Source organism: Stegostoma tigrinum, chromosome 2 (genome assembly GCF_030684315.1).
Source record: "Stegostoma tigrinum isolate sSteTig4 chromosome 2, sSteTig4.hap1, whole genome shotgun sequence".
In the NCBI taxonomy this organism is placed as follows: Eukaryota; Metazoa; Chordata; class Chondrichthyes; order Orectolobiformes; family Stegostomatidae; genus Stegostoma; species Stegostoma tigrinum.
This window is the reverse complement of record NC_081355.1, coordinates 149019642-149035503: the sequence shown is the minus strand read 5'-3', so window position 1 is coordinate 149035503 and position 15862 is coordinate 149019642. Positions and strand designations below refer to the sequence as shown.

Below are 15862 nucleotides of genomic sequence, written 5' to 3'. Positions count from 1 at the left end.
CTGCAATCATACAGGGTTTTGGTGAGACCACACCTGGAGTATTGTGTACAGCTTTGACCTCCTTACCTGACGAAGGATGTTCTGGCGATGGAGGGAGTGCAACAAATGTTTATCAGAGTGATTCTTGGGATGTCAACACAGTGTGGAGCAGGAGGACACAGCAGGTCAGGCAGCATCAGAGGAGCAGGAAAGCCGATGTTTCAGGTTTACACCGTTCATCAGGACTGAGAAAGGAGAAGTGGCAGTAGTAAATGGTTTGTTTCAGTATATGGTCAAAGAGCTTTAGGGTGGAGGAGATCACGAATGGAATGCAGTGAGAGAGTGCTGATGAGGGGTGTAAACCCAGAATGTTGACTTTCTTGCCCCTCTGATGCTACCTGACCTGCTGTGTTCTTCTAGCTCCACACTGTATTGACTCTGACTCCAGCATTGGCAGTTCTTGCTATCTCTTAGTGACTACTGGGATGGCAGGCCTGATGTATGAAGAGAGATTGGAGTATATTGACTAGAGTTTCGAAGAACAAAGGGGCCATCATAGAAGCCTATAAAAATTCTAACAGGACTAGACAGAATAAATGCAAGAAGGATATGTGTCCAATTTTGGGCCCCACACCTCAGAAAGGACATACCAGCCCTGGAGTGTGTCCAGCGGAGATTCACACGGATGATCTTTGGAATGGTAGGTTTAGCGTATGATGAATGGCTAAGGATCCTGGGATTGTACTCATTAGAGTTCAGAAGGTTGAGGGGAGATCTAATAGAAACTTACAAGATAATGTATGGCTTAGAAAGGGTGGACGCGAGGAAGTTGTTTCCATTAGGCGGGGAGACTAGGACCCGTGGGCACAGCCTTAAAATTAGAGGGGGTAAATTTAAAACTGAAATGAGACGACATTTCTTCAGCCAGAGAGTGATGGGCTTGTGGAATTCATTGCCACGGAGTGCAGTGGAGGCCGGGAAATTGGATGCCTTCAAGGCAGAGATCGACAAATTCTTGATCTCACAAGGAATCAAGGGCTACGGGGAGAGTGCAGGGAAGTGGAGTTGAAATGCCCATCAGCCATGATTTAAATGGCAGAGTGGACTTGATGGGCCGAATGGCCTTACTTCCACCCCCTATGTCTTATGGTCTTATGATATTCCTGAAGACCAGGAGTCCTGAATCAGGCTTCATAGTTTAAGGATACAGGATAGGTCATTTAAGACAGAGATGAGGAGACATTTTTTCACCCAGAGAGTGGTGAGCCTGTAGAATTACCTGCCACAGAAAGTGATTGAGGCCAAAACATTGAATGTTTTCAAGAAGTCATTAGATATAGTTCTTAGGGCTAAAGGGATCAAAGGGGATGGGGAGAAAGTGGAAACAGAGGACTGAATTGAATGATCAGCCATGACCATATTGGATGGCACAGCAGGCTTGATGGGCCGAATGGCCTACTAATCCTTTTTATAAAGCACTCGCTACATTTGGTTTGGTTTTGTCAGTAAGTCTCGTGGTCAGTTTGTGCTAAAATTAACCAGTGTTACAGTGTCAAATATTTGTGCTTATTACTCTCAAAACGAATTAACCTTCCTTAACAAACAAAGAAAGCTGGAATGCTGAGGTTGTCACAGTATGAAGAGTAATCAGTAGTATTCTTACATTGACACTCACCAAGTCAGCCTGATTATCCCACATTCCTCTCAAACAAGTTTGCAAAGCTTATTCCCTTTGCATTTACGTTTATTATAATCCAGTGCTGTGCTTTTTTCTCTTCTGCAGCAAGCCATGGCAGAAACATTCTATCTGTCCAACATTGTGCCTCAGAATTTTGAAAACAATGCTGGCTTCTGGAACAGGTGAGAACCCAAAATCCTTGAAATCATGCCCTGTGCCAATGCTGAATAAACCTCAAAGCAAATGACAGCCAGCTGCTCAAACTACCAGTTTTCACCTCTCTTTCTCGTGGTGCCTTATACTTTAAGGCTCAAGGTGGTTGGTTCTTGGCCCCCTTATAGCACCTTGGCCCAGTTAGATCTCGGCTTTGTATCGGTGATAATGGGAACTGCAGATGCTGGAGAATCCAAATAACAAAGTGTGGAGCTGGATGAACACAGCAGGCCAAGCAGCATCTCGGCAGCACAAAAGCTGACATTTCGAGCCTAGACCCTTCATCAGATGAAGGGTCTAGGTCCGAAACGTCAGCTTTTGTGCTCCTGAGATGCTGCTTGGCCTGCTGTGTTCATGCGGCTCCACACTTTGTTATCTTAGATCTCGACCTTGACTGTCAACAGACTGTTGAGCTGGAAGAGCATGAGCCCGAGCCTGATTCTGTCCACCCCAAAGCCCTCATATCAGTGACTTGGGCAGGATCCAAGTCTCTAACAGAAAGAGGATCCACAACAGGATCCTTGGACCAGGAAGGCCAATTGTGTCACCCCAGCTTCAATTAAAAAAAAATCTGGTTGAGAACAGTGACCGATCCCAAACACGTGTACACACATATGGATTGGGAGCAGAATTAGGCTATTTGGCCCATCTCTGTGATTCAAAAAAATCATGGCTGATTTATTTGTATTTCAAATTCCACATTCCTAATATTCCCTACTAATCCAGCCTCTAACAAGAACCTATCCACTGTCTTAAAAGTATTCAACAACCCCAGCTCTCCTCTGTTCTGAGGCAGAGAATTCCAAAGTCATACAGCCCTCCATCCTAAAAGGGTAACCTCTTTAAACAGTGACCCTCAGTTCTGGACTTACCCAGAAGAGTAAACATACTTTTGACATCCATTTTCTGTAGGCCTTCAGAATCTTATGACCTTAATCAAATCGTCCCTCACCCTTCTAAACTCCACTTTGCCCTAACGCCAGAGGAAACAAGCCCAGTCTGTCCACCTGTGCCTTATGAGACAAAACAGTTATGCCAGGTATCAATCTGGGTAACCCCCTCTGAATTGCTGCCAACATATTTACACCCTTGCCTAAATAAAATCAAAACTGCGCACAGAGTTTGAAATGTGGTCTCACCAGTACCCTGTATAACTGAAGCATAAGATCGGACAAAAACTGAAGTTGCTCATCAGATCTGGTAGCAGCCGTGATGAGAAATCAGAGTTGTTTTTATTTCTGTTCGTTCTGTGGGATGTGGGTGTCGCTGCTGGCCAGCATTTATTACCTGTCCCTAGTTGCCCCTTGTGAGAACGTGGTGGTGAGCTGCCTTCTTGAACCGCTGCAGTCCACCTGCTGTGGGTGGACCCACAATACCCTTAAGGAGGAGATTTTGACCAAGCGACAATGAAGGAACGGCGATATATTTCCAAGTCAGGATGGTGAATGGCTTGGAGGGGATCATGGAAGTGATGGTGTTCCCATATGTCTGCTGCCCTTGTCCTTCTAGGTGGAAGTGGTCATGGGTTTGGAAGGTGCTCCCTGAGATCTTTGGTGAGTTTCAGCAGTGCATCTTGTAGATATAGTACACACTGCTACTAAGCATCAGCAATGGAGGGAGTGGGTGCTTCTGAATCATATATCAGAATGCCTCGCTGTGTGAATTCTATACTTATTCTCCACTTAGATAATTTTTTTAAAAATTCTCCTAAAAAGTGAACAATCACACACTCTAACACACTATACTCCACTTGTCAGATTTTGGCACACTCACTGAACTGATCGATATCAGTTAGAATCCTTTTAATGTCATTTTCACAACATGCTTTCTTGTGTTCTTTGTGCTTTTGTTTTGCAAATGTAGCCAATAAGTCTTTGATCGCCTTAATTAAATTATTAATATAAGTTCTAAAAAATTGATGTTCAGATCCCACTTATCACATCCGTCTATCTGTGCTTGTATGTTTACCTTCAGTACCATTAGCTCAGAGTTTCTGCACTAACCTTTTAATGGAACCTTGTCAAAAACTGCCTCAAAATCCAGGTCCAGGACATTAACAGGCTCCCCTTCATCCGCAGCACATGTTACTCCCTCAGAGAATTCCAATAACCTGGTTAAATAGGATTTCCCTTTCACAAAACCATGCTGTTCCTTCCCAGAGATAGTAAGAACTGCCGATGCTGGAGTTTGAGATAACACAGTGTGGGGCTGGAGGAACACAGCCGGCCAAGCAGCAGGACACAACCCGAAACGTCAGCTTTCCTGCTCCTCTGATGCTGCCTGGCCTGCTGCGTTCCTCCAGCCACACACTGTGTTACCTGTTCCTTCCCAATTGCTTTGTGTTTTTCAAAGTACGGAGAATCTCTGTAATCAGTGTGACCTGGGGCCCCATGGAGCTTTGTTCCTCCCATACAACTCCAGGCAGAGTATAAAACCTCATTTTTTAATCGACAGTGAACTGTGTTGGTTAATAGCCTCAGGCCCCCATGTTCAGAGTAAATAGGCCATGCAAGCCTTTGAATAGCTAATAAGACATTATCAAAATTAAAGCCAATGGCACCATAGAAACTGTGGTTCAGGAGTGAACCATTTTGCCCTTGCTGTCTAATCCATAGCTGATCTGGTTTTGGTTTTGGTTTCAGCTCCACATTTCTGTCTGCAATTCCACGCCCCTGCCCAAAACCCCTTTTTGACTGCATGGGACCATAACGGCAAGGACATAAAGCCGGCTAAGGGCCACAAAGCAGAGACGGGTGGTGTTTTTTTAAGACAGGGAGTGGGTTAATTATATGGGGGTCAGTTAAATGATCACTGCTTTTTCCAGTATATTCACAAACCGGACTGGGTTATACAAAACCTTAATTGGATGAAATGTAGAAAACATTGAAAATAGGAGGAGGGTAGGTCGTTTGGCCTTGAAATGTGCTTCATGAAACCATCAAAGAGTTATTTAAGGCATGATGGACAAATTGTTCCAGTGTGGCATGATTTTTTTGTCTTTGCCCAGCTCTCCGATCACTGATATATCTGTAAGGGAATCTGTTTATGATATGGCTGTGATGCAAAGTTGCTGGAAAAATAACTTAGGATAAGTATAGTCTATATGAATTAGATTCCTAGTGTTTGGAGTGTATGTGGTATGGACGACCTGCATAATCTCTCCAACAAATGTTCAAAGTTTGCGATTCATTTAATGCAATTTCCAGCATGGTGGAATTAACAGGTGCTTGCGTAAATATGAATCATTAATGGTGTGTAATGCTGCACAAAAACACCAGACAATTAAAACATACAGAATGCTCTCCTGAGGACCCAGAAAATTTATGCATTAAGTAGTTTTAATGTTAAAAACCTGATGGCATACACAATATGGGCTCACACACACTCTCAGATTTTATCGTCTCTTATGTTCTTCCCAGCTCTCTCTCATCTACTTTCTGCCTCACGCTTCCTTGAAGTCACATTCAGTAGTCACCCCAAAAAACCTCTGTTTGCTGATTTGCAGTTCCCAATTAGGAGATAGCACACCTTTTGAATTCCTATCCATGTGTTCAACTCACACCATGTCTTCATTACTCCGTCTTTCTGTTAGTTCCTCCAGCCCAACAATCATCCAAGATCTCTGCACTTCTGCTCATCTCCGATTTTAATGCTTCCATCTTTGCAATTGTTGGTGCCATGGTCTGCAACTCTGGAATTTTCTCACTAAAACTCTGAGCCCCAAACCGCCTTTTTAAACCACGCCCCCGCCCCCGACCCTCTGCCTGCAGTGTACCTCTTTCGATAATTTGGTGTCAAATCTTTCCTGATGGTATTCCTGTAAAGTTCCTTGTAGTAGCTTAATTCCTATGCTTTTCATGTTTTTGTGTTGTACTTCTAAATGCAGGAAAATGTTTCCTTCAACATGTGACCCGGGTGATTGTAGCCCACGCAAAAAGACAGCATTTATATGTGACAGAAATTATTCTGTATATATATGGCCACACCCATGGCATTATCATGGAAGTGATGGTGTTCCCATATGCCTGCTGCCCTTGACCTTCTAGGTGGAAGTGGGCATGGGTTTGGAAGGTGCTGCCTGAGGATCTTTGAGTTTCAGCAGTGTATTTTGTAGATAGTACACACTGCTGCTAGTGAGCGTCAGCGATGAAGGGAGTGGGTGCTTCTGAATCATGTATCAGAATGCCTTGCTGTGTCAATTTTACACTTATTCTCCATTTAGATAATTTTTAAAAAAAATTTGTTTACTTCTGCTCAAGCAGTATGGTAGTATTTGCTTCTGTCTAGTCTGCTTTATCCATTGCTGATCTCCCACATCAGACTCAAAATGTGAATGGCTTTTGTTCCAGTGTTATAAAAGGAGCAAGAATATCTGAACTCAGTTTGTTTACTCTTAATCCTCCTTTCCGTTGCTTGAGTTGCTTGGTGTTCTACTGTTAATGGGGTTTGGAAGTTAACAGACAACAAGTTGGGGGCTTATTCTTGGGATTTGTATTTGGTTCAGTCATGGAATAGAGTAATAGTTCTCCAGGAGGCTAGCAAATGTGGTTCCCCTGTTCAAGAAGGGGAGTAGAGACAACCCTGGTAATTATAGACCAGCGAGCCTTACCTCAGTTGTTGGTAAAGTGTTGGAAAAGGTTATAAGGGATATGATTTATAATCATCTAGAAAAGAATAAATTGATTAGAGATAATCAGCACGGTTTTGTGAAGGGAAGGTCGTGCCTCACAAACCTTATTGAGTTCTTTGAGAAGGTGACCAAACAGGTAGATGAGAGTAAACCGGTTGATGTGGTGTATAAGGATTTCAGCAAGGCGTTCAATAAGGTTCCCCACAATAGGCTATTGTACAAAATGCGGAGGAATGGAATTGTGGGAGATATAGCAGTTTGGATCGGGAATTGGCTTGCTGAAAGAAGACAGAGGGTGGTAGTTGATGTGAAATGTTCATCCTGGAGACCAGTTACTAGTGGTGTACCGCAAGGGTCGGTGTTGGGTCCACTGCTGTTTGTCATTTTTATAAATGACCTGGATGAGGGCGTAGAAGGATGGGTTAGTAAATTTGCAGACGACACTAAGGTCGGTGGAGTTGTGGATAGTGACGAAGGATGCTGTAGGTTGCAGGGGGACATAGATAAGCTGCAGAGCTGGGCTGAGAGGTGGCAAATGGAGTTTAATGCAGACAAGTGTGAGGTGATGCACTTTGGTAGGAGTAACCGGAAGGCAAAGTGCAGGGCTAATGGTAAGATTCTTAGCAGTGTAGATGAGCAGAGAGATCTCGGTGTCTATGTACACAGATCCTTGAAAGTTGCCACCCAGGTTGACAGGGCTGTTAAGAAGGCATACAGTGTTTTAGCTTTTATTAATAGAGGGATCGAGTTCCAGAACCAAGAGGTTATGGTGAAGCTGTACAAAACTCTGGTGTGGCCGCACTTGGAGTATTGTGTACAGTTCTGGTCACCGCATTATAAGATAGATGTGGAAGCTTTGGAAAGGGTGCAGAGGAGATTTACTAGGATGTTGCCTGGTATGGAGGAAAGGTCTTACGAGGAAAGGCTGAGGGACTTGAGGCTGTTTTTATTAGAGAGAAGAAGGTTGAGAGGTGACTTAATTGAAACATATAAAATAATCAGAGGGTTAGATAGGGTGGATAGGGAGAGCCTTTTTCCTAGGATGGTGACGGCGAGCACAAGAGGGCATAGCTCTAAATTGAGGGGTGAAAGATATAGGACAGATGTCAGAGGTAGTTTCTTTACTCAGAGAGTAGTAAGGGAATGGAACGCTTTGCCTGCAACGGTAGTAGATTCGCCAACTTTAGGAACATTTAAGTCGTCATTGGATAAGCATATGGACGTACATGGAATAGTGTAGGTTAGATGGGCTTGAGATCGGTATGACAGATCGGCACAACATCGAGGGCCGAAGGGCCTGTACTATGCTGTAATGTGCTATGTTCTAGGACGCTGTTTGGTCCACCATGTCAATAATGGCTCTTTTGAAAGATTGTCCCAGCCTCCTCTGCTGCCATCAGATCTTCCTTTTCAATTATTTATTTGTTTTCACTTTGAAAATTACTCGCGAATTTGTCTGCACCCGCCCTGTCAGACTGGTTCTTTGGAGTTACGTCTGTGCCTTGGTTACTGAACTTCTTACTAGGAGGAGCAGTTTCTCTCTGTTTGTTCCTTCAGAAGTCCCCATGATTTTGATCCTCAGTGTTAAAGCCTTTTAGCCCTCCCTGCTTTGGGGACAACAATCACATCTTCTCTGATTGCCACACATCACTGAAGTAGCATGCCTCTGGCACTCCAACAGTTGTTCTCCTACAGCCCAACCTTGAATGACATATTGGCAGGGTATGAAAGGAGAGCTATATTGTCTGAGGTGCCTGCCATCAAATGAAGAGTTAATCCAGACTCCTTGTGCCTGTTCATTACTGTGCAGTATTAAGGGAATCATAGAACCCCTATAGTGCAGAAACAGGCTATTCGACCCATCGAGTGCACACCAACCCTCCAAAGAGCCAACACCCTACCCTATCCCTATAACCATGCATTTCCCATGGCTTATCCACCTAGCCTTCACTTCCTTGGACTGTGGGAGGAAACCCACGCAGACACAAGGAATATGCGCTCACTCCATACAGACAGTCGTCCAAGGGTGGGATTAAACCCAGTCCCTGGCAATATCAGGCAGCAGTGCTAACCACTGAGCCACCATGCTGCCCTATGCCTGGTTCAGGCATCGGGTATATGGATTGCTACAGAAGATTGACCTGGTTCTGAACTTTCATCATAAGATCCCACATTTTGGATTCATGGAGATGGAGCTCAAATCCCCGCCCACCCTAGAAAAAAGGCCACTGGCCATAGCGTGCTGTGGTGTAGCGTTCATGTCACTGGATGAGTAGACCAGATTCTGTATCCAGAGAGCCGGAATTCAAATCCCACTTTGACAGTTGGAGCATTTTAAAACAGTAAACTTTTTTTTTCATTCACGGCCAGGAGTTATAGTCCAGCCCTCCGTCAGCTGCTGCAGTCTGTGCAGTGTAGGGATAGCCACAGTGCGGTTCAGGAGTGAGCTCCAGGATTTTGACTCAGCGACAGTGAAGGACTGGCAGCATAGTTCCACATCGGGCTGGTATTTAGCTTGGAGGGGAAACGTGATATCGTTGATCCCCTGAGGTTGTAACTTTGAAATACTGAAATAGAAAGCTGGCATCAGTGAAAACAAAACAAGAAACTGATGTTTTGTCTGAAAATCCTTACCCTCTCTACAATATGCATAACTCCAGCTGCCCACCAATTTGGTTGACTTTTAGACATAGCCTGAATGGCCTAACATTCAAGAGCAGCTGGGGATGGGCAAAAATGGCTGGTGTTGCCTATGTTCAAGACTGAAGGAGAAGGTAATAAATGTAAGTTTGAGCCCATTGTAGGTTGGTCCTTTGACCCAGCTCACTGTAACGTTGCAAAACTAATTGCACAGTATCTGAGAGCAGTCTCATTTCTGATGGATGTTACACCCTTTTGGAGCTTCCACAGGAACAATTTGGCTTTTCGCAACCCAGTTAAAGTAATCTGTGTACATAACAGGGTGCGTTCTTTTCATACTAGACCCTCCCACCTCACCCCACCAAGCCACATTACTTATGTGGCCAATATTGGAGTGAAGAATGTAAGGTAAAGTGTTCAATCAGATGATTTTGCATTCTGTTGTTTTTGCTTTGGCAGGCTGGAAATGTACTGCCGTGAGCTGACCCAGCGATATGATAATGTCTGGGTCATCTCTGGACCTTTGACTTTGCCGTTAATGGGTGCTGATGGGAAGAAAACTGTTACCTACCAGGTGAGGAACATTTGATTGTCTGTGTGTAGGAGAATTGTGGATATTTGCTTCGGTGCTAATGTGGAAGGCAAATGGATAAGAGAGTACAGGAGACAGACGATCACCATTAGAGAGAAACAGTTACAGGAAGAGGGAAAGCCAAAGCACACAATGTGAGCAGATCTCTGAGCATTGATTCAATTAGGTAGAAACCACAGACTCTTGCAAACAGCTTAACATTATCAGAGTTATTAAATTAAATACTGCATTAAAATCACAGCCATTTGTCTATTATCTTGTGCAGTCCTTAGACTTTTCTTTCGCTTTTTCATCTGCTATTAACTTGAAGAATTCTACAAAAGCTTATCAAGCAGGAAACTCTTTTTGCCATCCATAAGAGAACCAGCAAACTGTTTTCTTATTATCTGGATGCACGGTCATTTCTTTCTTTCTTATATATTCTAACATTTTGTTTTCTGCAGATACTAAGCTAATTGGTTTGTAAGTAGCTAGTTTAGCCATTGTCTTTTTTCACAAATTAGTTCTGCAGCCACAAATCTCCAAATGTCTGGTGTGAGTCTGCTCAGAACCCTGAAGTACCATTTCGAAGGGGTTTCGGCAACGTCTGCCTTCAGAATCCTAGAATGTAACTTACTGGGCAGTTTGTCTTTTTTTAGCTTAACTATCATTCTCCTTGTCCATTCCTAATTTTGATGACCTCACTTTTTCTTAGCTCTATCCAGTACTGATCACCACAGAATGGTTAAGGTATAGTCACCATAGTCCCAGGGGACCATAGGGCTGCCCTCTTATTAAAGAGAGATAACTGGTGATGATTTTAACCTGAGGGTCACCATGTCTCTGGCAAGGGAGAGGTTGAGAAGGAGAGTCCTTCCTGGTAATCTCAACCAGTGGGCGAATTGAACCTGCAATGTTTGTGTCCTTCTACATTGCAAACCAGCCACCCAGCCAATTGAGTGAATCAGTCCCCAAGACAGTGGTTACAAGCACAGAAGGAGATTGTTCAGTTCAACTTGTTCACATTCTCTGTAAGAGTTACCCAGCTGGTCCTACTTCCCTCCCTTTTCCACACAGCCCTGCAAGTTGTTTCTCTTCAGATAATTGTTTGATTAATCTTGCATAGTGTCATAGAAGTGTACAGCATGGAAACAGATCCTTCAGTCCAACTCATCCATGCCGACTAGGTATCCTAAATAGATCCTGTCCCATTTGTCAGCATTTGGCTCATATCCCGCTAAACCCTTCCTATTCATATAACCATCCAGATGCCTTTTAAATGTTGTAATTGTACCAGCCTCCACCACTTTGTCTGGCACCACTCTCTTCATGAAAATGTTGCTCCTCAGGTCCTTTTTAAATTGTTGCCCTCTCACCCTAAACCTATGCCCTCTGGTTTTGGACTGTGTTACCATTCAGCTTGTCCATGCCCCTCATGATTTTATAAACTTCTGTACGGTCACCCCCCAGCCTCCGATGCTTCAGAGAAAATAGCCCCAGTGCATTCAGCCTGCCCCTATAGCTGAAACCCACCAATCGTTGAAATACCTTTGTAAATTCTTTTTGAACACTTTCAAGTTTAACAACATCCTTCCTACAGCAGGAAGACCAGAACTGAGCACAGTATTCCAAAAGTGACCTAACCAGTGTCCCGTACAGCCACGACATGACCTCCCATGAGTCAAACTCAGTGCACTGACCAGTAAAGACAAGCATACCAAACACCGCCTTCACTGCCCTGTCTCCACTTGCAAGGAGCTATGCACCTTTGATTCACTGAATCTGCCACCTCCACATTTTCAGACAGTTGTGTCCTCTCAAACATCCCACTTTTAGCAGTTCTTTATTTACTGACATCCTAAGACATTATTGTCTTTGTATTTGCTTTTCGTCTTCCTTTTTGAGTTGTTAACATCTCCTTACCTTCTCGTATGGATGTAGTGGAGACGCTCGTACACTTCAGCAATTTTGTAAGTGGCGCCACATGGAATTCCTTCCTCTGGGTGGGGCAATCACGGTGTCAGGGCTTGCGGTGGGGTCCCAGTCAGAGGTCAATCCAAAGTCGCCAATGACAAAACCAGCTGAAAGATGGCTGGTTTCAAAAGAAGAAGGCAGCAGTGCCCAGGTGGTCTGGTCGTTGCAGTTCGACATGTCACAGCAATCTGACCACCGACCCATCACAGTCGTATGGGCGACGAGGCCCCATGTTAACCATAGTCACGGCTTCCTGCCTAATCATCTGGGAATGGAAAATTGGCAGTGGAGACATTGCTGTGAACCGAAGAGTTCCTAGTCAGGAATCTGAACACAGGTGGCAAACGTGTGAAGGGCTTTGGACACCTTTTGAGACAGAGGTATCCTTGGAAAGTCACATCTCCTGGGGATACCTTCTGCTCACCCGAGATGGGGTGCATTTAGAATGGGTATCCTAAAGATAAGCCAGACCACTTTCTCCTGGCTGGGGAGTCACACCCTATGGGATCAACACCTTTGTAGTTAAAGAAGGAACACTCTGTAAGTATTGCAACAGTATTGGAATGTTAGAAAGCTCATGGATGATCCTAGGAGAGTACATCCAGAAAGATGAACTGCAGTCTTATCACATGAGCTATCAACTCTCCAAAATAACATTGCTGCCCTTCCTTGGGAAGTCAGTGATTACAGTCCAGATTAACTGATGTCCACCTTGTTTATAATTTTCCACTAAACCTTGGCTGGAGCTGTAATTGTTCAATGAGGAAGTAATTGTTGCACTATTTTGCCAACAGAATCTTGTTCCTGCCACAATATTTGCCAGGGCGGCATGGCGGCACAGTGGTTAGAACTGCTGGCTCACTGCACCAAGGACCCAGGTTCGAGTCCAGCCTCGGGCGACTGTCTGCATGGAGTTTGCACATTCTCCTCCTGTCTGCATGGGTTTCCCCTGGGTGCTCTGGTTTCCTCCCAAGGTCCAAAGATGTGCAGGCTGGGTGGAGTGGCCATGCTAAATTGCCTGTAGTGTTCAGGGAGGTGTAGATTGGGTCGGTTACAAGGGGATGGGTCTGGGTGGGATGTTCTGAGGATCATTGTGGACTTGTTGGGCCGAAGGGCCTGTTTCCACATTGTCAGGATTCGATGACATTACTTTGTTTGAATTATTTTAAGAAGGCAAAATCCTTTAAAGGTTTGTGAATCCAGATGTTTTACTTCTCCATGGGGGAAAAGAAAGGTGAAGAGTGTCTTACTTAAAGTATCATCCAATGAATGACAGAGAACTACTGCTTATAGAACATTACAGCTCAGTACAGGCCCTTCGGCCCTCGATGTTGTGCCGTTCTGTCATACTGATCTGAAGCCCATCGAACCTACACTATTCCATGTACGTCCATATGCTTATCCAATGACGACTTAAATGTACCTAAAGTTGGCGAATCTACTACCGTTGCAGGCAAAGCGTTCCATTCCCTTACTACTCTCTGAGTAAAGAAACTACCTCTGACATCTGTCCTATATCTTTCACCCCTCAATTTAAAGCTATGCCCCCTCAGGCTCGCCGATACCATCCTAGGAAAAAGGCTCTCCCTATCCACCCTATCTAACCCTCTGATTATTTTATATGTTTCAATTAAGTCACCTCTCAACCTTCTTCTCTCTAATGAAAACAGCCTCAAGTCCCTCAGCCTTTCCTCGTAAGACCTTCCCTCCATACCAGGCAACATCCTAGGAAATCTCCTCTGCACCCTTTCCAAAGCTTTCACATCCTTCTTATAATGCGGTGACCAGAACTGTACACAATACTCCAAGTGCGGCCGCACCAGAGTTTTGTACAGCTTCACCATAACCTCTTGGTTCCGGAACTCGATCCCTCTATTAATAAAAGCTAAAACACTGTATGCCTTCTTAACAGCCCTGTCAACCTGTGTGGCAACTTTCAAGGATCTGTGTACATAGACACCGAGATCTCTCTGCTCATCTACACTACTAAGAAGCTTACCATTAGCCCAGTACTTTGCATTCCGGTTACTCCTACCAAAGTGCATCACCTCACACCTGTCTGCATTAAACTCCATTTGCCACCTCTCAGCCCAGCTCTGCAGCTTATCAATGCCCCTCTGCAACCTACAGCATCCTTCATCATTATCCACAACTCCATCGACCTTAGTGTCGTCTGCAAATTTACTAACCCATCCTTCTACGCCCTCATCCAGGTCATTTATAAAAATGACAAACAGCAGTTGACCCAACACCGACCCGTGCGGTACACCACTAGTAACTGGTCTCCAGAATGAACATTTCCCATCAACTACACCCTCTGTCTTCTTTCAGCAAGCCAATTCCCGATCCAAAGTGCTATATCTCCCACAATTCCATTCCTCCGCATTTTGTACAATAGCCTACTGTGGGGAACCATATCGAATGCCTTGTTGAAATCCATATACACCACATCAACCGGTTTACTCTTATATACCTGTTTGGTCACCTTCTCAAAGAACTCAATAAGGTTTGTGAGGCACGACCTTCCCTTCACAAAACCGTGCTGACTATCCCTAATCAATTTATTCCTTTCTAGATGATTATAAATCCTATCCCTTATAACCATTTCCAACACTTTACCAACAACTCAGGTAAGGCTCACTGGTCTATAATTACCAGGGTTGTCTCTACTCCCCTTCTTGAACAGGGGAACCACATTTGCTATCCTCCAGTCATCTGGCACTATTCCTATAGACAATGATGAGTTAAAGATCAATGCCAAAGGCTCGGAAATCTCCTCCCTAGCTTCCCAGAGGATCCTAGGATAAATCCCATCCGGCCCAGGGGACTTATCTATTTTCACACTCTGTAGGATTTCTAATACCTCTTCCTTGTGAACCTCAATCCCACCTAGTCTAGTAGCCTGTATCTCAGTATTCTCCTCGACAATATTGTCGTTTTCTAGAGTGAATACTGTTGAAAAATATTCATTTAGTGCTTCCTCTATCTCCTCTGACTCCACACACAACTTCCCACTACTATCCTTGATTGGCCCTAATCTTAATTGCGTCATTCTTTTATTCCTTAAATACCTATAGAAAGCCTTAGGGTTTACCCTGATCCTATCCGCCAACAACTTCTCATGTCTCCTCCTGGCTCTTCTGAGCTCTCTCTTTAGGTCCTTCATTGCCACCCCGTAGCCCTCAAGCGCCCTAACTGAGCCTTCACAATTCATCCTAACATAAGCCTTCTTCTTCCTCTTGACCAGAGATTCCAACTCTTTCGTAATCCACGGCTCCCGCGCTCTACAGCTTCCTCCCTGCCTGACCGGTACATATTTATCTGGGACACACAGGAGCTTTTCCTTGAATAAGCTCCACATTTCTAATGTGCCCATCCCCTGCAGTTTCCTTCCCCATCCTATGCTCCCTAAATCTTGCCTAATCTCATTGTAATTGCCTTTCCCCCAGCAATAACTCTTGCCCAGTGGTATACACCTATCCCTTTCCATCACTAAAGTAAACATAACGGAATTGTAATCGCTATCAAGAAGGGCATCCAGTCCATTGAGTCTGTGCCAGCTGTTTTGGAGAAGCCCATTTAGTTTATCTTCCCAATATCCCTGCTGTTATGTTCTCCCTTAAATATTTATGTTCTTCTCATCTGAAAGTTACTATTGAATCAATATTCACCGGGCATTCTATAGAGCATTTCAGATTCTAGCCACACGTTTTGTGAAAGTGTTTTTCATCATGTTGTCTCTGGTTCTTTTGCCAGTTGCTTTATATCTGTGACCTGGAGTTATAGGTCCTTATGACATTGGGAACAATTCTTCATTATTTATCTAAAACTTATCCATAATTGTAAACACCTCTCACCTTGGCCTTCTCTGCTCAGAGCACAATCCTAGTTTCTCTATTCTGTCCTATAAGTAATTGCTCATCCCTGGATCCATTCTCATGAATCTCTTTCAGTATCCTTCCCCAAGCTTCACACCCTGTTATTGTGTAGAATCCAGAAAAGGAACAATATTTTCTAAGTTTTATTTCTATAGTTTTAGTACAACTTGCTTGCTGTATAAAGCCTGACATCACACACACTTCGATTAACTGTTACATTAACCCTACCTGTCACCTTCAAAAGCTTTGTGCATGAATGCCCACAGGTCTCTATCTTGCATCCTTTTCAAAATTAATAC

The 15862-nt window shown here is 44.1% G+C and overlaps 1 protein-coding gene across 1 annotated transcript in view; it reads left to right on the top strand.

Moving 5' to 3' along the window:
- The window catches only part of LOC125465636 (nuclease EXOG, mitochondrial-like), a 47301-nt gene that overhangs the window by 16278 nt on the left and 15161 nt on the right, over nucleotides 1-15862 (top strand). The window contains exons 4-5 of the mRNA XM_048559366.2: nucleotides 1763-1839; nucleotides 9600-9714. Of these exons, the coding sequence (XP_048415323.1) occupies nucleotides 1763-1839; nucleotides 9600-9714 (192 nt within the window). The remainder of the gene's footprint in view (nucleotides 1-1762; nucleotides 1840-9599; nucleotides 9715-15862) is intronic.